General features: G+C 41.1%; 1 protein-coding gene across 1 annotated transcript in view; it reads left to right on the plus strand.

Annotated features, from left to right (window-relative positions):
- LOC119735802 (telomerase protein component 1-like) overlaps positions 1–18,256 on the plus strand; it is a 33,476-nt gene extending 15,220 nt beyond the window's left edge. Inside the window, exons 10-24 of the mRNA XM_038209742.1 lie at positions 295–406; positions 1,190–1,297; positions 3,300–3,473; positions 5,225–5,412; positions 6,567–6,742; positions 7,672–7,837; positions 8,188–8,296; positions 9,615–9,743; positions 10,872–10,999; positions 11,807–11,936; positions 12,824–12,940; positions 14,569–14,712; positions 15,724–15,804; positions 16,375–16,533; positions 17,835–18,256. Of these exons, the coding sequence (XP_038065670.1) occupies positions 295–406; positions 1,190–1,297; positions 3,300–3,473; positions 5,225–5,412; positions 6,567–6,742; positions 7,672–7,837; positions 8,188–8,296; positions 9,615–9,743; positions 10,872–10,999; positions 11,807–11,936; positions 12,824–12,940; positions 14,569–14,712; positions 15,724–15,804; positions 16,375–16,533; positions 17,835–18,032 (2,119 nt within the window). The 3' untranslated portion in view covers positions 18,033–18,256. The remainder of the gene's footprint in view (positions 1–294; positions 407–1,189; positions 1,298–3,299; positions 3,474–5,224; positions 5,413–6,566; positions 6,743–7,671; positions 7,838–8,187; positions 8,297–9,614; positions 9,744–10,871; positions 11,000–11,806; positions 11,937–12,823; positions 12,941–14,568; positions 14,713–15,723; positions 15,805–16,374; positions 16,534–17,834) is intronic.
- The last annotated feature ends 5,065 nt before the right edge of the window (positions 18,257–23,321 follow it).

Genomic DNA, 23,321 nt, shown 5'->3' on the forward strand with positions numbered 1-23,321 from the left:
TTACCCACTGTAGCGCCCGAAACGGCCTTGCCCATTACCCACTGTAGCGCCCCAAACGGCCTTGCCTATTACCCACTGTAGCGCCCAAAACGGCCTTGCCTATTACCCACTGTAGCGCCCCAAACGGCCTTGCCTATTACCCACTGTAGCGCCCAAAACCGCCCGAGCACTCTATGGTTTTATTGATTCTTCAGTGAATAAACACAATGTAATACAATGTAGTACACGTGCTAATGGGTTAAACTTTAAAGTACGTTTGTAGAATTCTTTCTGGTTTTCTGTTTTCCCACATAGTGGCGGTGAGCATGGATGGCACGTGTTCTTCCATTTCGTCGGCGCCATTCCGGGATCCACGGATTTAGAGAAATGCCTGAAGCGCCTTCTCAAAGAAATCGGCGCAATTGATGTAAGAGCTTTGTGGTGAATCCTTGCAATGCAACGTAATTTTTGGCCTTTTTAAATTTTTTTAAAATCTTTTCCTTTAAATTGATTCTTTCTGTAGATTTACCTTAAGCTCGTTTTAAAGAGAATATACAACATTTGCTTTTGTTGTAAATTTTCAGAAATTGATGGATTGTGGGTGTAAGTATTTTGTAGCAATTGCTGTTACACTGACTTGTTTGAAGTTTTGTGTTTGTAGATGCTCGAAAAACCAAGAAAAACAATAATTTTCTTGTAGTCTAGTTCCCTGACCCCACTTATAGAAGTCGGGGAATTGTAAGGTCAGGGAACCAGTCTAGCTGGCTTGTATCCGTTCATAGGAGTGTATCGATTGCAAACAAAATGCGGACTAACTGAATATGGTAAATTGGGGGCAGTATTTGAAAAAAGCCAGTTTTTTCCAACGCTGCTCGGCCGATCAGCATTGGAAATTGATACAAAAATACCACTTTCCTTGAAAATGTCAGCACACCAGGTGCCATGATTTTATAGGGTGCTTTAGACTGTCATTCACTAATAGTCCAGCAAGGTATTTCACAATAATTTAGTAGTTTTGTTTTTTGATGTTTGCAAATGTTGTGTATTCCCTTTAACGTTCAAGTGTAGACAGTAAAACTGCCTATCTTTTTATTTATAAAAAAAATGCTCTTTTCCAAACCACCTTTCGTCATGGAAGAGATTAATTCCTTTAAAAGTAGTAAGATTTTCAGTTCATGTGTTCACATTTCTTGGTTTTGCATGTCGGCAGGAATCCACTATGCCAAAGAACGAAGAGGCTACATGCCAGGCTGCATATAGCACCCTCGCCAACCCCAAAACAAAACCACTTATCATCGTCATCGATGCACTAAACCAGGTGAGTGACTGAAAATATACTTGTGTTCATGGGCAAGACACTTCCTTGTCTGTAATTATTTTCTTGTTATTCAAGGGTTTATTTGGTACATTTGAGGGCAAAGATGGTTGTTGTGTTAAACTAGATTGATTAGATTGCTGTTTTCAAGCATTGTTATGCTCAGGGGATGAACTGTTCTTTCTGTAACATGGGGCAAGTTCGCACAAGAACTATTGTTGACCAATGGTTAACCCAAGCTCGACTAAAGTTATCCCGAACTCTGTCTAGTTCACGGTGGTTGAGTACGCTAGTCAACTATTTGGATCCAGCCTACCGCAGCCGGTCGCGCAACGATTTATAATTGGTTATCAATAGCAATTTCCGTAGCATAGTGCAGAGGGGACCAACTATCAACAAAAATGGCGCCAAACGAAACTGTGAGCGCTAATATGAATTTCATTTTCATTGCACAGTTTTTCCATGTCAGTTTACGATGTCACTTTTGTCACCATTGTACAATAATATTGGCGATTATGTAAGATGTCCTAAACTATACACAATCACTAATATTTGTGTAAATGAAGAAAAACACCAAGTGTTGAATAATTGTGCGACCGCCATTTTTTTTATCCACCCAATAAGTTTATCATTTCTTCAAAGCCCATTTTACTTTTATTAATTTTTTTGAGACAAATTTATTGATTTTGTTATTTTGTTATTTACCAGTCTTTCTTTTATTTATGGATATATTCTCTAAAGGAGTGTGGAATAAATGTCTTCTTTAATTGAATTGAATTGAATTGAATTGACAATAGTTCAACTAGAGTCGTTCGCACTTCACCTTCAGTGTGATGCGCTAGGTACATCACGAACCAAGCACTAGTTAACCACTAGTCCTTGCTCAAACTTGACCATGGTTTGAGGGTGGATAGTCCATATTAGCTCCCCAAGGTAATGGACGTTGACAAACTATAGTTCCCAGGGTGAAACCGAGGGCAACTTGTTTGTCAACTTCCTATACCAAGGAGAGCTAATATGGACTGTTCAACCGAAATAAACTGTGTCGTATTTGTCTTATTTTAACTCTTTAATATTCATATTCACCAACATTTCATCGAGTTACGCATCAGTCATCTAAGCAATACATTACAGTGCATGTGCCGCCATCTTTTTGAGTAGCAAGGACGATGTTCGCCCATGCGCACTACCCCAGTGCAATAGTTCCACGATCGCCTAATAGTAAATTTACCCATGCGTAGTAGACTGTCACTAGCGTAACCCGTGCGCTAGTCAACTGCGCATGTGTAAATAACATGGAGCTATATTAAATTACTAGAGCGCTAACTCCTCATTCTGCGCACCAAGATGCTTTGAAGCCATCCTGGGCGCAGACATTTTGAATTCATGTGCGTGTTTGTAGAACATAATGAAATTAGATGGATTGAATTTTGAAAGTGTACTCTACATGCAACGCGCAAGTAAAACATACACAAACAACTTAAGCGCGTCATGACGGTTCAAAAAACGTAATGGCAAAAAGCATCTACAGTGAATACACGCACGCGTTGCGCTGTTTGCGTAAAGCAAAATGACACGCTCATTTGCTGATCGTGCGTTTCGGCTTTGGGCTTATCGCCTTCGATAACGCACCGGTATGGAATACAAACGCAGATATGCAAATAGCCGTACAAAAGCCGTACACAATTTCTAGTTCTCCGTAGGTTTGTGTACAAGCATGGATGCGCCTAGCAGGCATCAATTTGTACATTGATTTTAATGCTCTAGTTATTTAATATAGCTCTATGGTAAATACCCTGTGCATGAAGCCTCGCTTGCTCGCTTGGTAAGTAGCAAAACTAGCAGCTGACATGTGATGGTGAATGGACCAGTGAGAATCCGTCTCTCGCTCATGAATATGTATGAGGCGCAATATATGCATAATGGTCAGGGGCAATTGCTTGCAATGGTAGACATAAAGAGTTTCACATTGTTTCGTCCTTTTTTTCATTATTCCTGATAACAGTTTGACGACGATACGTCTGCCAACATTCTCAGCTGGCTGCCCCGTAAGCTAGCGCCCCAGGTACGCATCGTGCTGTCCATGATCGGTGACACTCCGCCTCACAGGGCCTTGAAGGACCGTGGCTACCACCCCAAACAGTACCTGCTGACACCCCTAGACATTGAGGCCCGAAAGGTAATTATTCGACCTCTGGAACCATTCTAAATGATATGTATTAACTCTTTCAGTGCCAACCTCGTACATGTACGAGGTAATGTTCGTACTTAAAATTGCCAAACCTCGTACATGTACGAAGTAGAGTAAATATGTTATCAAAGGGGGCGCTCTCGCTCTTTCTAATGGTACCATTTTCATGCATATACGAACTGTATTAATTTTTTCATTCGAGTTCTTGCGAGAGGGCGCAGCACTAAATCTCGTATTTTCTGCAAAAAGTGCGGAATTCCCCTGTGTTCAGGCCACTTTTTCAGGGTGTACCACTATGTTTGTGACTACTTTTGACTTTCCAATATATCAAGGATATACCAGAGAGCAACAACAACAAATTTAGTGAGTAAAACTTATTTACTTTTTTTTTTACAGAATTTCGAACAATTAACAAAAACGCTCGAAGTTGGGCACTTTGGGGTTAAACTTTTCATATTTCGCGGGCACTGAAAGAGTTAAAACTCGAAAAAAGATATCGGAGAAAAAAGTGTAAACAAATAGAAGTACAGCTAGATGTCATTGTTTTTATAGCCTATAGGAAACTCTGTTGCATGTTTTTTTGAACGTCACTCAGAAAATTGATCATGCGCTACATGTTGCCAGCGTGCTAGACTAGTATTGAGTGCGCTTGATCTAACTTAAGTTTTCTGCATGTATGCACTTTATTCATATGTGTACAGCGAGCGTTTGAACTGGTGTGCGAGTCTAGGATGCATGCGCTGCTCTGTAGCAAAATCATGCTGGTGTGATACACGAATGTATGTATAAGTTACCCCCGTTTTGTATTGCTATGTGGGTATTTATTTATTTATTCAATTATTTATGATTATTCCAGAATTTGCCAGGATAACTCAAAAAAGTCTTTCAACTTATTTCGAGTTGGGTCTCGTGGTAGAAACTGTGGAAGCAAATTACAGTTTTACTTCTGGGAGGAAAATTCCGAAAAATATATACTTGGGAAAACCCACGGAATCAGGCAGGGACTGAAAAGCCAATCCAAGTATTGGCCCAGGCGGGATTCGAACCCGGGTCACAGTGGTGGAAGGCGAGGAAAGTACGGCTGAGCTAACTTAGTGAATTGCAAGTGTAAACTTTTTCTGTCCCAGGAGCAAAAACCCACTGGCACCCCTGCTAAAAGATAGCTGCAGAACAAATGATCTATACAGGGTGAGTCAAGAAAAGCGAGACCCAAATTTCGGGACCGTTGTTTTAGTGAAGTTCTGCATGTAGCACTTTCAAAATCTAGGGTATGAAAGCCCAATTCATAAGCTTTCTTTTAGTACAAAATCATTCAAATCACTTATGTACTGTTCAAGTTACAGAATTTTAAACACAACCACCGTTTTAAAAATTCTGTTCACGAATCGCAAAATAGTGTGCGTTTTTTCGGCAAAACGAAAACAATTCACACACATCCCTATGTGATTTGTTTTTGTTTTATTGAAAGAACACTAACCTTCTCCATGGACAGAACTTTAAAACGGTGGTCGTGTTTAAAATTTCGTAACTTAAAAAGGACATGAGTAATTTGAATGATTCTTGTATTAAAAGAAAGCCTATGAGTTGGGCTTTCGTATCCTAGATTTTGAAAGGGCTACATGCAGAACTTCACTAAAACAATGGTCCCGACATCTGGGATTCGTTTTTTTGACTCGCCCTGTAGATGCTGACTTTTTTTTACCATGAAAACAACCCTGATGACTTATTTTGTTATGCAGGAAATTGTCGCTGAGATTCTAGGCAGGTACAACAAGCGGCTGGATGAGGAGCAGATGGGCAGTCTGATCGCCAAGGAGTCTTCCCAGAATCCTCTCTGGCTCTCCATCGCTTGTGAGGAGCTCCGTGTCTTCGGTGTCTTCAACAAGATCAACGATAAGATTAACAGCCTGTCTGATGGGCTTCTGGAGTAAGCATAAATATATTTTTTTAAACCAATCAGGTTTTCTCTAGACACCCTGCTAACGCAAAAGAATTCAGCACAGCTGAAATGGAAACCTTCTAAATATAGCGCTTTCCATCGTATCAACAATCTCAAAGCGCTTGACAATTATTACCCCGTTCATCAGGCCATGGGACCACGCGGCAGCCGATATCAGCCCTCAATCGGTCCTCGACCCTCACAGGTACCCATTTATACTCCTGGGTGGAGAGAGGCAATTGTAGTTAAGTGTCTTGTTCAAGGACATAAACACCTTGCTCTTGGTATGGTTCGAACCAACGCACCTTCATACATAGTCAAACACCGTAACCACTGGACCATGGCGTTCTCCCATGGCAAATGCAACAATATGCAACGGTGGATTCTGTTGTATTGTGCAGTGAACCAATGACACGTCAGTCTTGGCACTACATATGCATCAAATCAATATCAGGTTTTGCCCTTCACGGACGTATAAACACCATATACTCAGTGTGTTACCTCCCGAGTGAAATTTGGAAAAAAAATCAGTCGGTTGGGACTCGAACCCACGACCTCCTGCTTTCTAGTGCAGACATTTTACCACTCGACCACTGAGCTTGCGGGATCAGTTGGCTGGTTCGCTTCTAATGTACATGTAGCAGCGGGTACCACAAATAAACTGTTCAAACTACATATGGGCAATTCCACGGTTACTCATGTTACATTTTTGATGTACTTTTGAGTTTCCTTGGGCTGTAATTACCTTACTGAAAAGGTTTAATAACTGTTATCCCCATGGTAGATAGAGTAGACCTAGACCTACCTAAGCACCAAAGATGACATCCAGAAAAATGTGTTATGTATGATAAATAAGTCGCACAAAATCGGTTACTCACGTTATGAAAATGTAACGTGAGTAACTGATTTTGCAACCACATGCAACAGTGCATAGCACTTGAGTTGACTGCTATTGAAATGCAGCTGTATGTAACTGCTGCTTTACCACTTTTGCATTCTGCTGCATTTAGCAGGGTAAGATTCAACTATCAAAATGGACGTTTGCAGATACACAATGTGACGTGACTTTTATTATAATGAAAGTCATCCATTACAAAACCCTTGTTTTTGTTATATTTATGTTTTATGGTTCTTTCCCCCAGATTGTTGGAGCAGGTCTTTGATCGCTTTGAGGAGGAGAACGGAGGCAGTCTCCTGGTGGCTACTCTCTGCCTCCTAGAGACGTCCTCCACGGGGCTGCTGGAGACAGAACTGCTTCAGATCCTGGGAGATCAAGACAGCCTGATGCCGACTGAGGAAAAAACTGAAGGAGAGAAAGGTAAAGGTTTATGCAGTGTGGTTATAAAAGCCCCAGTCACACATTTATGGTTTGGAGCTACGGATATCCACGGTTTGAAATTTGTGATAAACCGTGGGAGTACTGTATTCATCCTTAGTACATCCGTGGTTATGCGTCATCTTCCTTTGGGTATTCGTGGAGGGGCTACGGAAGTTTTAAAACTGTTCAAAACTTTTGTGATGAAACGTCATTAAAATCATTCTCTAGTGCAACCATGGGACATCCGTAGGACAACTGTACTGATTCGTAGTGTTATTCGTGGCTTGTCGTACATATTCCTGGAGAATCATGGTTCATTTGAATAGCTTTTCACTTGACACACTCGAGACTTGTGATTGTTAAAACTTGTGCAAACTTTACGCCGTCTAGTCGAGTTCATCAGAAGTCCTTCACAAGTCAGTCACAAGTCAGTCACATGTCAATCACAAGTCAGTCACAAGTCAGTCACATGTCAATCACAAGTCAGTCACAAGTCAGTCACATGTCAATCACAAGTCAGTCACAAGTCAGTCACATGTCAATCACAAGTCAGTCACAAGTCAGTCATATGTCAATCACAAGTCAGTCACAAGTCAGTCACAAGTCAGTCACAAGTCAGTCACATGTCAATCACATGTCAATCACATATCAATCACAAGTCAGTCACAAGTCAGTCACATGTCAATCACAAGTCAGTCACAAAATCCATCAAGTGTCATGTCCAGTCTCAAGTCAGGTCATCAGCTATGCAAATGAACTATGCATTGTTATGCTAATCTCACAGGGGACCGGATAGATTCGCCCAATGAATTATTCATGAGTAAAAAGGAGCTTGATGTAGGATTGTAGCTTGTGATTTACTTTTGACTGGACTTGTGAGAGACTTGAATGCAACATTGGGACTTGACGAAATGTTTTGATATTGACAGATGGCGGTGCTAGAGAGAAGGGCCTGAAGCAGATAGCTCCCCTCCCAGCAGCCAGGTGGGCAGTGGTCTACCGCGCCCTCAAGCCCTTCCTCAGACCGTTCGGCGACAGCGGGGAGGGTCGGCTGGACTTCTACCACCGCGCTCTCAGCAAGGCCGTCAGAAGAAAGTATGTGGAACCCAAATTGCAATGCAAAAATAAACCCTCTCAAATGATGTCACTACTTACAGATTGTCATGTGCATCAGCATTTTGGGAGTCAAATTTTCGTGATGTGCATCGGTTGTGCCGTATTTCGAAAGAAATTTCAAGCAACATGTGCGCAGGTTTAGAACATTTTGCACTTTGCGTGCACAGTTGTCATTTGCGAAGGCAAGATGGTTGTCTATGACAGGGGTCTATACAGAAATATTGGTTGTAAATTGCACATGTTTATTAAAGTGAAGATTATTAAATAATTATTACAAAGACTGGTCGCGTGTGACTGTTGATGCAGAGTTGTCATTGCCCATTTTCTAGGTACTTCCCCAAGAGCAACGAAGCAGGCAACTCACCCAGGCAGCTGTGGTGGCACAGGAAACTTGCCGACTACTTCTTTGAATCGGACAACATGGAGAGAAAAGTTGAGGTAAGGATCGAACCTAACGACATCCTTGTCCCTACAGCGTTGAGCAGTACGCTCCCACTAGCCATGCTATAGCTGATCTCTGGGCCCTGGTACTGGATCATTTGCATGTAAAAAAATTTGCAAAAATATAATTGCACCGTGGAATAGTCTGGTACCTTCCCATGCTTTTAAAGGGAAGTTGTTCTTGTATGTGGTGTTCAGGGTACAGACAGAATCAATGTGTCATGTTACAATCTTACCCATCCAACATGCAAATAAAGCCAAAGATATTTATATACATAGTGGATTCGAATCAGAATACAGGAAGTACCTTTCCCTGCCAGGGTCTGCTGTTGTCTCAGGGCTAAAAGTACCCTGGGAATGAGGTTATCTCAGTAACTTTAGAACAGTATCATTATCTGTGAGAAACATTTCGTTTTGGAAACACATACAGTCACCATCATTATTTCATCCGATCTGAGTTATTATGGAGTCGGTTGCAAGTCCCCAGAAGGGATCTTGCAAGAATGTTGTCTTTTTCAAACGCTTTTCTTTGGACATGTTTTAGTGCCCTGTTATATTTTCATTTATTCTGCAAATTTAAAGAGCCATTTTGACGGTAAAGTTATGCAAGGGGCTTGTGGAAATTTCACAATTTCAAAGATCTAAATTACTAATAATTAGATTTGTTTAAAAGTGAAAAAAGTTTGTTGGAATTGTTTTAAAAACAATTCCAACAAACTTTTTTACTATTTTCTTTGCTGCTTACTTTGATAATAATAAAACATATTGCGTTGCCACGGGCATCCCACTCCAACACAATGCCCAACAGACAACCAATCAGAATCTACCAACACAAGCGTTCCCAATCCTAACACAGCCTACTTAAGAAGTAGCATCTCCAACTCTCCTCAGTCTCCTGACGATGACTAGGGCAGGCTAGTCGAAACGTTGAGACCAAAGACAAGTTCTTTTAGAACTTAAAGCAGGACTGTTCTTATCAGAACTAAAATTGCTTAGCGAAAGTTGATGATAAGCAGGACAAGTTCTTATCAGAACTAAACATCTACTGAGCGACAGTAGTTATTACCACATGGTGTTACCGCAAACCAAAACGATAATGATAATAAAGCAACAAGTTAATAGTGTTGAGAAAACTGTTTTTCATGTTATATTGGGTTCTGCCATTCACCGTCGTAAAAACTGGAATACTCAGTGTTCAAGGGTTTGCAAGAAGAAACTCATAAGCTTGCTTTACTGTTTTTCAGTTTGCAAACTTGTAAAGCCTGTTTCTAAGAGTGATTCCAATTTTACTCTGTGATTCTTCATCTATTTCAAGGAACTGCCCGTCCATCTGATTAAGATCCGAGACACCGGGAGGCTCAAGGAGCTACTCTGCAACTGGCAGGCCTTTGATTTGCTCTACGAAGAAATCTTCAGCGAGACATTAATGAAGTACTGGCACGAGGTAAAACACCTGAACTTAACAGGCATGCAACTTTTCCTCGGATCAGCTGATTTCCTCTTTTTTCACTTCCAATGTGTGCCATTGAAAATAGAAAAACACTGTACAAAGTCTTGGGAAGATTTGAATTTCCTCTTTTTTTGTGACTTCCCAGTTGCATGCCTGACTTAAGAACACAAGTGCCATGAACACAAGTGCCATGAAACCTTTGAACAGCGTATCACTTTGGATATACCACACTGTAAGGTTAGAAATTGGTGGAGTTTTTATATACTTCACTGTACCACAGCTGTCATGGCTGTAGTGTTTTGTGTCAAGAGAGTTTAGGCCAAAAAAGTCTCCAGTTTCTGGTATGGAGCTTTCCCCAAAAGTGGTGCGGCGACGCGTTTTTTTTTTTTTACCCTTTTTTTTTTTTTTTCAAATGTCGGCTGATGTTGCAGATGACACTTCAGTCCCCTTAAAACTCTCAAAAATATCCTTCAGAGTGGAGCTTGAGGTGACCTCAGTAAGGCCATAAGGCTTGAGAAGCCTGCACACACTTACGATCTCGACCGACCCGAACAGTCTTCGGGAAATTTGGATAGTCAAGACAAAAATCGGAGAAAACGGTAACGTCAGACCATACAACGACATTGACATTGTGCATGAGCTGCCAGGCTGGTCATTAGTCTGCTCCCTTACATACTGTGCTAATTTAAAAGCGTTTACAGGTTCCAGATACACGACCATCGGTCCCTCAGTCTGGCTTCCAGACGCACAATTACAAACTTACAACACTGTCTGCAAATGGTGCCTCACTAAATTTAGTGCAAAATATATGGGAGCCCAGAGAGGCCACATAAAGCTTATACTCGATCGTAACCTGATCTACAGGTAAAAATGCGTTAAAATTGTGCAGCAGCAGGATTCCAGTCAAACCAGTGAGTTTGGCGGTTTTGAGACATCATCTTATATTGAAATTTTTTTTTTTTAAATTTTGCCGACGTGCACGGCCGGCTAGGGTGATGCGCGTGCATACCAGAAACTGGAGATTTCTTTTTTAGGCCTTAAGTAAATTATTTTGACAGAGTTAGGGTCAAAATCTTTGAAGCTATCAATTCTAATTCTTTACCCGCTCTCTTTTTTATCCAGGGTTTTGGGGAGGGGTGGCAGAAGCTGATGTTGCAGGGTTACGAAGAGGCTCTCCTCAATCTGGAGAATGATCCAACTGTCAGTAGGGATGTCTTGTCAAGGAGACACGAGGAGATCACAAGAGTCATGTGAGTGTTTCAGATGTCTTTAGACAGTCCTTCTGATTTGAGGCGTGCGATCACACCCCCATGCCATCACACGCCTAAAAGCTGCCCGAGAAGTGTGAATAATCGCACACCTGAATCCCTCAGTACCGCACACCTCGGCATACATTTACGGCATAATTATACTTCTGTGAGCTCTTAGAATGGCTTTACTGTTAACCAAAGTGAATATTGTCAAAAAGTTATATCAGATTGTTTAGTCCCAGTTTGGACCACTGCATCACAAGATATGGTTGCCTTGTGATGGAGGTGTGATTTGACTTGTGATTGTCTTGTGATGGAGTTATGATTATCTTATGATGGAGTTGGATTTGACTTATGATGGAGTTGTGATTTGACTTGTGATGGAGTTGTGATTGACTTGTGATTTGACTTGTAATTCAACCTGTTATTGAGTGTGACAGGCTTGGGGTTAACCTGTGTTTGACTAGTGATTGACTTTCGATTGACTAGTGATTGACTTTTGATTAATTTGTGATTGACTTGTGATTGACCTCTGATTTGACGTAATTAACAGTGAATGGCTCATAATTGACTTGTAGTTCACCTTAGATGGATTTGCAATCGACTTGTGATGGACTTGTGACCAACTTACAATGGACTTGTGATTTCTCTATTGATTTTACTTGTGAATGATTTGTGGTTGAGTTCTGACTGTCTTGAGATGACTTGTGATTGACTTGCGAAAGACTTGCGATTAACTTATAATCGAATTTGGATTGACTGGATTACAACTCTGAAACAAATGAACCAATTGTCATGATTTGGCAGGGTCCATGCGGGAGCCCACCAGGACTCCTTCAAATTCCTGAACGCGTGCCTCACCATGGAGACGGAACTGGGAAGTCGACCGGAAAGGATGGTGGAGCTGTACGATCTGGCGGCAGATATTTACGATGATGTAAGAGTTGGTTTCAATTTAAACCAAGATAAGAATGGTTCGGATTTACTGTAAAATGTACAATCGTCCTTCCTACACAGGCATGCAACATTTCCTCGGTTCAGCCGATTTCCTGGTTTTTAACTTCACACTTAGGCCATTCAAAATTGAAAATTACCGTACAGAGTCTTGTAAAGATTGGAGGTTCCGCGTTTTTCTTTCTTTCAAGTTGCATGCCTGCCTAGAGTTCCTTGTGTTAACCAGTTCACGTTGGATGACGTGTGTACGCGCAAATGTTTTGTGGTATTCGGAACGGATAACGATAAACACGCAACCAGAAATATCTGTCAGTAACTCGCTCGCAGCAAGCGAGGCCAGAAATATCAGGGTGTGCTACCTGCAGATGACGGCCTGAACCCGTCTGGCATCGAGGTTCATGAAAAACAATCCCGCGCCTGGGTCCGGTCACTGTCAAAATAATCCCGGCGCGAACTGGTTAAGATTCAGATAAGGTTACAGTTTCTGTGAACTGGTCATTCTCTATATTTAGAGTCCCTGTTACCTTGGTTCTTTGTAATATGCCATTCAGGTATCCTTAATGATTTCAAACAATTTCTTATTTGTTGGGTAGGTAGTTTGCTATTTGCAATCACTCTTGGAGGACGACTGCATTAAGGAGAACATCAGAATTATAAAATCATAGATGTCAAATGGAATATTGACATAAAAAATTGGCCCCCAAATTATATCATGACCCTTTAAATACATCCTGCAGCTGGTTTCATGCAACAGTGCGTAACATACGCCATGAATAGGATTTACACATCAGTTTTGTTGCGATCAATTTGACGAAACTTGGCGTACCTTCACAGTGTTTTAAATCATTTCAACATCTTTTGATCGGTCAGAAATTGAAGTTATACCAGTGGATTGAGAGGTGGCAGATTACGGAGTTGCGTCACTTAATCGACTTCGCCAGAAAGTCTATCGCCATCCGGGAAACCATGCCAGGCAACGTCAACAAGGTGAGACCGCACGGAGCGTTGAATTCGTCACCATTTTTGAGGAGGGAACAAACCTGCCCACACATCAATTTCAGAAACTAGCGTTTAAGATGGTCGTTATTTTCAAATCACAATTTTGTGTACATCTCTCCACAAATATTGGGGAAATGTACAACTGTTAAATAAATATGTGTCTCCTTTTCTATAAAAGCATATTTAATTATTAGGGGATATTAATTACGAAACAGATTCGTCCCGTCATAGAAACAGATACATTACAACTCTCTTTCACTTTCACCATATATGTATGTAACATGAGTTGGTTCACAGATTCGTCACATGCGCATGTATATAAAATATATACATTCTCCACTCGCCACATAGAATGCAGATACATAACTTTGTGAAAATGCACATCTTAGAGGCTACAGTTACACAAAGTGACAGATTGAGATTCGTCAAAATGAAGAAACTTAGTTGCTGCACATTAACCGCTTGTGAAATTAGCGTAATTAACAAACAGACAATTACATGCCTTGAAATTTGGTAGATAATGTAGAGGACCGGCCAGCAGACTTTGGCAATCTTGTGGATTGAGTGTTAGGATAAAGAATCAGCAAGATAGCGTGGCCTGTTCCCAATTGCAACCGAGAAACGGCCATTTTAACCAAAAAGATTTCACAGTGAGAGGACTAGCCAGCGGACTTTGAAAAGCATGTGGATTAAGCGGGGTAGGATGTCTACACAATTAGCAGGGTGTCAGGATGTCAGGATTTTGTGTCCCACCCAAGCAAATTTGTGAATGTTTTCCTTCAAGCTTGCTTTCAGCTCATGCCATTATCGGCGGCCAGGCCGCGAATTTTCTTTTCCCAAACTGCATCCATTATACATGGTTGTTTAGCGCCCTCTACGATACTTTTATTATACTTGGTACTTGGTACTTGGTTGGTTCTTCTTCTAAGGACTTCCACAAGGGAGTATAACTAGGAGGCCAGAAACCCCTTCTCTTAGCGATAAGTGTTACTGGGTTCTTTTACGTGCGTTAGGCCTTATACAACACATGGGACCTCCGGCTTAACATCCCATCCCAAGGACGAAGCAATAATGGTTAAGTGCCTTGCTTAAGGGCACAAGTGTCTGGGCCCGGGCTCGAACCCACGCCACTGTTGCCTCTGAAACACCAGAGAATGAGTCTGGTGCTCTTAACCACTAGGCCATGACACTCCATAGGCACGTAGGTATATATATATATATTTTTTTTCCCCTGGCTTTGTCGAGTTGTGCGATAGCTCAGTTGGTAGCGTCATGATTTTGTACCGCGAGGAATTCTCGCGGTGTGGGTTTGAGTCACCACTTTGCACCCAAATGGTTTTCTTTTCTAATCTAGAGGCTTTGGTGGATTTTTTTTAAGGGAAATAAAGTCCGAATTTCATTACATTCGAATTCATTTCCTTTTTTCTAATTTTTTTTTTCTTCTCATGTTTTTAGAGAAGTAAAGTCCAAAACGACGCCAAAGCGTACACCCCATGTGGGTGTCGTTTAGGAAAAAAATTCGCGGCCAGGCCCCTATTGCAAACCATACATTGATAACAGCAATATTATATTATCCCCTTATTAAACCTCTTTTTGTCATTGCCGTGTGGTTACAGTTCAAGCTCGGCAGGACTCTGACCCAGCTTGCCTTCAATCTGGAAGCCTGGATGGAGACCGGGGCTGACAATAACCTGTCTGGAGAAGAGGCCCTGGAGGAAGGCAAGGTCCACATTGAACACGCCATCCAAATCTTTAAAGATGTAAGTCTTGACATTTTTGTTCTATATTATCCTACCATGCATACTTGCATCCTGGTCATTGGAACTGAAATTTTGAACCGAGATCCAGGGCAAATTTGGCCGAAGACGAATTACTATTAGTTGATTTGGAAAGGTCCACGTTGAATGCGCCATCCAAATCTTTAAAGATGTTTAGATCTCGAAGTTCTTTGTAATACTTTCCTACTATGCCTACTTGTATCCTTTTCATTGAAAATATTGAACCGAGATCCAGGGCAAATTTGGCCGAGGACAAATTACTAGTATCTGATTTGGAAAGGTCCACGTTGAACGCACCATCCAAATCTTTAAAGATGTAAGTCTTGAGGTTCATTGTTTATATTATCCTACCATGCCTTCTTGCATCCTTGAATGGTTTCGATGACATCGAAACTATTCAACCGAGATCAAAGATGAATTACTAGTAGTTGATTTGGAAAGGTCCGCATTAAACACGCCATCCAAATCTTTAAAGATGTAAGTCTTGAGGTTCATTTTTTATATTATCCTACCATGCCTACTGCATCCTTGTCATTAAAACTATTGAACTGAGATCAGGTTGTCAGGTTGGCGTAGCGGTGCTTTCCTCGCCTTCCACTGCTGTGACCCGGGTTCGAATCCCACCTGGGCCAATGTGTGGATTGGGTTTTCAGTCCCTTCTTGATTCTGTGGGTTTTCCTCAGAATACTGTTCTGGGCTTTTCCTCCCACCTCTTAGCTTCTTCACATTGTCTTCTCTTTACTGGCCCCATGGGAGATCAGTGGATTCCACTGAATGGGCTTCCCAGTTAAAATAAGAAATAAAAAAATTAAAAATAAAGAGATCCAGAACAAATTTGGCTGTGGACGACTTTAATACTAGTAGTTGATTTGGAAAGGTCCACTTTAACTCTCCCTTTCTTACAGGTGAGGGGGTACTTGTGCAAAAAGCCCGGGAGTCCGGGGCTTTGATCTCTGTTAAATGATGTTTTTTTCCCCTTTATTTTACCCATAGCTGGGCAATGATGGGTACCTAGCAGACGCCATCATGACAAAGGGAATCCTGCTGCCTCGGGGAGGTGACGAACAACTTGATGTAAGCATATCATGGAAGAAATTGAAAATGAAAAAACAAATAATACGACAGACAAATCCTTCCGCAGAAACTGCAAAGTTTTCTGTACTGTGTAACCAATGTACATGAGCCAAGAAAGACAGCATTTGATGTGTGCACTTGTTTGCCCCAAAGTAATTAATTTATTCACTTTGGGCAAGGTTTCTCTTATCTAATCCTGACTTTTTACAGCGCTTTTTTTACCTAAGCCCGTTTTAATAAGCTTGTAGCATGCCATAATTTTGACCTGAAAGTCCAGGACTAATTTTATGATCACTTTCCCAAAAGGACAAAATATCAAAAAATCGAATTAGAAAATTATTCTCGACAGTGAAGAGCGACTTTGAAAATAGACAAGTAGTGTACTACACGTAGTATTAAGTATCTTTTTGTTGGAAATGTTTCTTGTAAACACGGGCTTTCCTTGTGTACTTTCCTTCATCAAGATTAAAAGCCCAAATTTTGTATTTTGAAGACTTTTTCCAAATACGAGCAAAATTATTTTTGGCAGTTTGCCAATATCGATCTGTTTCTTGACCTTTGACCTTACAGGTGTGCATGGAAGCCTTAGATATGTGCCTTCAGGCCTACGGGGAGAACAGCGTGCTGAGCTCGCGTCTGTTCCTGAACATTGGCATCTTCCATGAGGACAACCGGCAATACCGCACAGCGTGTGAATGGTTTATACGCTGGCACAAATGCACTGAAGAGGTTAAAATGATTGAACATTCACAATTTAAAAAAAATAACCAGTCATGGTTATTTTTGCGGCCCATCAAACATTTTGCTAGCTACTGGAAGTTTAAGGAATGAACAAGATTTTCAGGCATGGGGTCCTATAAAGGCCAGTGCATGTGCTAGAACTTGTTTCAAGAGCATATTGCAGGACTACAAGTCCAAACCAGAGGCCAAGTTCGGGCAAGGACCATTAGTCGACTAGTGGTTGATTTGTGACGTACCTTTACGCCTGCGCACTGATAGCAACGTGCGAACCTCTCTAGCGCTGGTCAAGATGTCATTGCAAAACTTCTGGATCCTGGCTCTCTGCTCAGCGTTATGAATGCGCGCAGCTGTTGGTTACCAGCGAAGCAACCAACACCAGTAGGCTGGTTCCAAGTAGTCGACTAGCGTAGTCAACCACCGTCGACTAGACAGAGTTCGGACAAACGTTAGTTAACCATTGGTCAACTATAGTCCTTGCGCGAACTTGGCCCAAGTTGCAGCAACACAAAATGGTAGTATGAATTGATATTTTTGCTGGACCCAATGGACTATAGTGAGTCACTGACTGATTGATTTAATTGACTGATTGACTGACTGACTTACTTACTTAATTGCTGCCTGAATTACTAAACTGAGTATAAATGATGGTCTTAACTAAGCCTTTCAGGTCCAGTTCAACTTGGCAAGACTAGGCAAACCAGGTTACACCAGTTCAAACCAGTTACACCAGTTCAAACCAGTTACACCAGTTCAACACCAGTTAATCATTTTAAAAACCAGTCGGCAATTTCCAGCTCAACTCGTACCATTCAAAACCACTTGAGACGGCCAGTTGAACTGGTTTAAACTGGAATTTTCACCTGGGCCCAGGTGAACTGGATTTGAAATGGTTTAACTGGTTCAAACCAGTTAAATGAGTTATACCAGTTCAAAACCAGATAAACCAATTCAAAACCAATCGCCAATTTCCAGTTCGACTTGTACCAATAGAAAACCAGTTGTACCACTTGAACAGGCTCATTTGGGATGTTCATCTTGGAAGAGTCTACCTGATTGAGGCTGCACCCAATTTTCTGGCCAAAGTTGTCATCTAGGTCCTTGTCAAATAAAAAATATGTAGGAACAAACTAAAACATGTTTAGAGCTGAAGCTCTAGATGCCTTTTCTGGGCGCAGCCAAAGTCTCGTTTTGTCACCGTTGAGGGTGCTTTTGTATAGAGTCCATACAGCCTTTTCACCCATGTCTTCCTTTCATAGCAATTTCTGGCCTGATTCTTTTTGCGTCTTCAGGTGTTTGGCTACCATCATCCTAAGACAGAGCGAGCCAGGAAGACCCTAGAGCGGCCCGTGTACAGGCGCATCAAGCAGCAGATTGAGGAGGAACAGCAGCTGGCCGAAGCCGAGAACAATGAAGCTGAGAACAATGAAGCTGAGGACAATGAAGTAGACGATGTGCTGAATAGGATGAGAAATGCTGAGCTGATCTGATCCATTTTGAACTGGATAGATCCGGCCAGCTTGAACCGGATTGATTCAGCTTGACCTGGACTGATCCAATTTGAATTTAATTGATCCAGTTTGGAATTAAATGACCCAGAGTGAGGAAGGATGATGTAGTTTGATCCAGTTTGAACTGAATTGATCCAATTGGAACTTTTCTGACCCAGTTTGGAACTGAATGATCCAGAGTGAACTTGAATAAAGTACTTTGAATTTGAATGATCCAGTTTGATACAGTTTGGTACTGTATGATATCATCTCATCCAATTTGAACCTAAATGATCATCTTCAAACTGGATCGCATCTAATCTTTAAACTGGTCTCATCATGTTTTATCTGAACTGATTGAGTTAGATCTTGGATGACCCAATTTGAACTTGACTGATTCAGCTTGATCTTGTCTGATCAAGTTTAAACTGGACTCATCCAGTTTCATCTGGATTGATTGCATTTGACCTTGGTTAATTAAGTTTGAACTAGACTGATCCAGTAGGACTGATTCAGTTCCAGCTGGATTCATCATCCAGTTTGAGATTCACTGAACTACAATCCCGGCCGGGGGGGGGGGGGGGGGGGGGGGAGGGATATGCTTATTGTGTGGACGTGGCCCACGGACCCTAGGCACCAGGATAAACGACTGTTCTGAGCTCTAGTACGAAATGCACTAAGTGGACTTGCCTTAATTGGTTAGATGCGTGATAACGGGCATTAATACCCGTTGGCGCGTAATCGCGAATTTTCCAGATGTGCCATTGGGTTTTTGCACGACATCTGCTCGGCATTACCATGGTTATGTAGTTATCACTTAGGCCTAAAAAAAAAAAAAGTTATGTTGGCGTAACAGGCCAGAAAAAATAGGGTAGGTAGGTCGTTTTTTTTTTTTTTTTTTATTTTTTTTTTTTAATCCCAGCAACGAAAATGACATTAAGCCGGTAGTAGTAGGCCTACACGATAACAAAAGAAAACAAGGCTCATCATCAACCTTTCCAAAGGTACATATCAAAAAAGCGGAATCCAAATTCAGACAAAATGTTAGCCGTTTCAACTTTCATCTGCATCGACATCTTTATATGGACCCGATTCTTCCTTTGAAGTTTGTATTTTTAGCACGGTGTAACCCGCTTTTACACCATCGGCACAGCCCTGGGCGATTACCCCCAGCTCTAGACTCAAATTTGTCCGCATTAAACGGTGGAAAATGACCGAAGATCCCCATAATTTGCCCTTGATGGAAACACTGTAAAATAGTGGAAAATTAATTAAAATAATTTATATTATAATGAACTATTTTTTTAAACATGGAATAAATAGCGAAGTATTTTTAATAGTGTATGTAGCAGTTCGCGCCGTGCAATAGTCTAGGACGAGGCTACACGTGTACTGTACTGTATGTACATGTACATGTGCATCTATCATGCATGCATGGTGCATCGATCTCCGCACGTGCGCACTGCCTGTACGCCTGCGCGATCTTCTGCATGTTCGTTGTGTCATGGAGAGGAAGGTGCAAAACATTGTGCACTCCAAAGTTCCACGCGCGCTATCGTCATACAATTGAGGAGAAACGGTCAGAAATGGTTTCAAAACGTATTTAAAATTCATTTCTATAGATTTTAATTATATTTCTTCCCTTAAAAAAAAAAAATATCCAGGGTCGGCGGCATTTTTAGGGTCGGTCGGGTTACGCCAACATAACACTTTTTTTTTTAGGCCTTATCAGAGTTCAATAATAAAGACCAAAAATGTAGACTCATGAATATTCAAAAATATAATTCGCTGGCTTGACAGACTTCGAGGCCAGATCGGGCGAAGAGCCTTGCAAATCTGAAAGCAACCGCTTGCAGTGGTCTTTGTTGGAAAGTATTCATGGTATTAGCCACCAGTACAGGCCGTTATCACGCGCCTAACCAGGAGTTGGGCCGAGTCGTTAATCCTTGTGTGTAGGATCTGTGCGTGGCCTAACCATTTTTGCCAGGATCGTAGATTATTCCTGTTTGTGCAAGAGGCGATCTCGGAGGACCAGACTAGACCTGTTTTTTTTTTTTTTTTTGTAAATAAGAGGTTTTTGACTGAGTGCAACTTGACTGAGTGATGTGGTTTAGACTGTGATCCAGTCTCAATAAGACTGGACCCGCCATAGGTATTTAAAGAATTCTCGAACAGAAGTCTTCAAATCATGCCAACCATTACCTCAGACTGTATATTACCACAAAAAGTCCAACTTTGAATTTCTTGCTGAAAGTGGACAAGGTGATACAGTTAAAAAACCTGTTCAGATCAGTGTTTAAGCTTGCATTTTATCTGTTTGGAATTTGAAAATCGAATTAAACAATTTAAATGAGAGAGAAAATGGAATATAAATTGTGTCTTTGTAAGCCTATTATTTTAGCACACACTGTGATACAGTGCATCCATTTGAGCTTTTGAAGAGAAAATCAAGTATCAGGTATCATATGTGCAACTGTGGTCTTTTGTTATTGTCAAAGAGGCTTTAGAATACTGAATCTATGGTTCCTCGGTGGATATATATTTGTTTTGTTGGACATTATTTTAGAGGCGAGCTTTGTTGAAAGAAATGCTATATTTTTTAGTTATAAAATACTTTAGTACTGGAATTCTAACGAATTTTAATAAGTGCCTTGCAGTGTGTAGGAGTGCCTTCTCGTGTGTGTTTGTATATTTTGAGACGTTGATTGTATAGATTGGATCTAGAGAGATGTGCAGCCTATAGTTGTGGTTTACCTATACGATGCAATTAGGTATCTCATGAAAGATGATAAAATATAAAGTTTGTAGACATTGAGATATCATTGACTTAAAAGTACACAGGATCATTGGTTTTTGTGGAGCTTGTTTCATTTGAAGGAACAAAATTGCTGAAAATCTGTAGCAGGCCTAGGGTGCCTGTCAACTAATTTGTTGAAGCTTAAGCGCAAAGGTTACATTTGAGAAAACAGGAAAATACAGGGTGAGTTTTAAAAAAAAAGCGAAACCCAAATGTCGGGACCATTGTTTTAGTGAGGTTCTGCATTTAGCACTTTCAAAATCTAGGGTGTGAAAGCTCAATTCATAAGCTTTCTTTTAGTACAAGAATCATTCAAATCACTCATGTACTTTTCAAGTTGCGGAATTTTAAACACAACCACCGTTTTAAAGTTCTGTCCACGAATCACAAGAAGGTAAGTGTTCTTTCAGCAAAACGAAAACAATCACATAGGGAGGTGTGTGAATTGTTTTCGTTTTGCTAAAAGAACGCACACCTTTGTTGGGATCCTGGACAAAAATTTAAAACGGTGGTTTTGTTCATAATTCCTTAACTTGAAAAGTACATGAGTGATTTGAATGATTCTTGTACTAAAAGAAAGCTTATGAATTGGGCTTTCATATTTTAGATTTTTTGACTCCCCGTGTACATAATAATACGCACAATTTGTTTGTTTCGTAATTGGATGCCATTGCTAGCGCACCTGCGCACGTAAAAAGAAAGTGCCCGCAGGCACCCTATTTTGAAACAACCTTCCGAACGATACCATATCAAGCAGAGTAATTTCACAGGGTATTTTGTACCTGCCATCCATGTATTCATGGGTTTAGTACTATACATGTATTTACTTTGAGCAAGTTTTGTGTCCGTTTCCGGGCAATGACCAGTGTTTTTACGTGTCTTGAGAGCTACAGGTGGGGCAATGTTTCCGCAAGGACACTTTGTCTACCATGTGAATGCAGATTCAGATTTCAATTTTCGAATGACGCTCAGATAGCTAAAATACTCGATCATGTAAGGTCAAACATTGCTGAGATCATCAGTGCATCTTGCGTCAGTTCATGCAGTTCCCGATGTAGCTTGAACATTGTTATTTTTTTGCCTATTAATCCAGTTCGTTAGTGTGACGTCACCTCCAGCACTTTCTGCACGATTGGAACCGGAAGTTAACGCAGCTCGAGCGTTTGTAGCCAATAGGCGCTAGTAATCAATGGTGGGCGCGCGTGTATGGCGTTTTTACTAACGAACCGGATAGGCAGTTATTATGAAAAAGGAGTGCAGAGTCAGATCTTCAATGCATGGAGCATTCATTATTATACAATACATTATTACAGACACAAAATGACGGATGAGCACTGAGCAGCTTAAAGCAATGAAAACACCATCTCTTCGCCTCATATACCTGCAATATAAAACCTATACTTTTTGTTAGTAGTTTGTATGGTTTTAGTTTGTCTTTGATACTATTTTTATAGGTACGCCATTTTAATTGATGTACCCTTTTGTAGAATCTTTTGTAGTACTGCGTAGTACGGAATAGCCTGCGTTTATTGGTGAATGAAAATTAAAACGGGTAAATTAAAGGCACTTTGCCGTTTTAAACAATGAATTAATTATGAGCTGAATGGTATTTTTTGTGTGCTGGGAAGGAATGACTCTAATGCCAAATTAAGATAGGACAATATTACAATACTCTGTATATTTTGGGCGTCAGCTCAGACAAATAGCGGCGTAGCTAGTTTGGGGGGGGGGGGGGGGGAGCCGGAGGAGCACACGACCCTTATACATAAAAAATCCCCCCTCCAGATAGTTGCCCCCTTCACTCCAAATTTGGAAATCTGAGGCAGTCACGAAACCAAGATTAGAGGGGAACCTATAAAGTGTCTTTTTTCACATTTAAAAATGTGGATTTTTTGGCGATTTTGTTTTGTTTTCGAGATTGGCTGTTTAGTTTAACGCCCTTGGAAAGCGTATTGCGATACCAATTATCTGAAAATGACCGCGAATTCAGTTTTGAACAGCGCCCCCATTGACAGATAATGCCCAGCCCCCTCCCCGCCCCACCCCAGCCCGCCTTTTTGGATTTAAGGAGGTCTGGTAAAAAAAACCTGTCCTTTTTTTAAAAATAAAATAGGGCGCCCCTCCACTGCAACATCCAGCCAGCCAGTAAGCCTACTGCCAATCGTGACAAGTATGTCTATGGGCTGTGACGAAGACTACATTCAACTTCTGCCCGACTCATCGTCTGTGCAGAATACTGGAAACGCGCGTGTGCGGTGGAAGGCGATAATTGCACTCCGGTCCTTCAGTGGTTTGCATTTTGCCGTAGAGGGCGTAGTAGTGCTTTGAGTCTCAGCAAAGGATGTACAGTGGTGCTTCGCCTTTAACATTGTAGGGGAAATTCTTCTGCTTATTGGTTTCCGGACTGGCTTCAGTTGAATTAAGTCGTGGACTTACTTGGTCCATTGCACATGTCACTATCACGTCCGACAATGACACGATAACGTCACGTC

Source organism: Patiria miniata, unplaced genomic scaffold, assembly GCF_015706575.1.
Source record: "Patiria miniata isolate m_02_andy unplaced genomic scaffold, ASM1570657v1 HiC_scaffold_29, whole genome shotgun sequence".
Lineage (NCBI taxonomy): Eukaryota > Metazoa > Echinodermata > Asteroidea > Valvatida > Asterinidae > Patiria > Patiria miniata.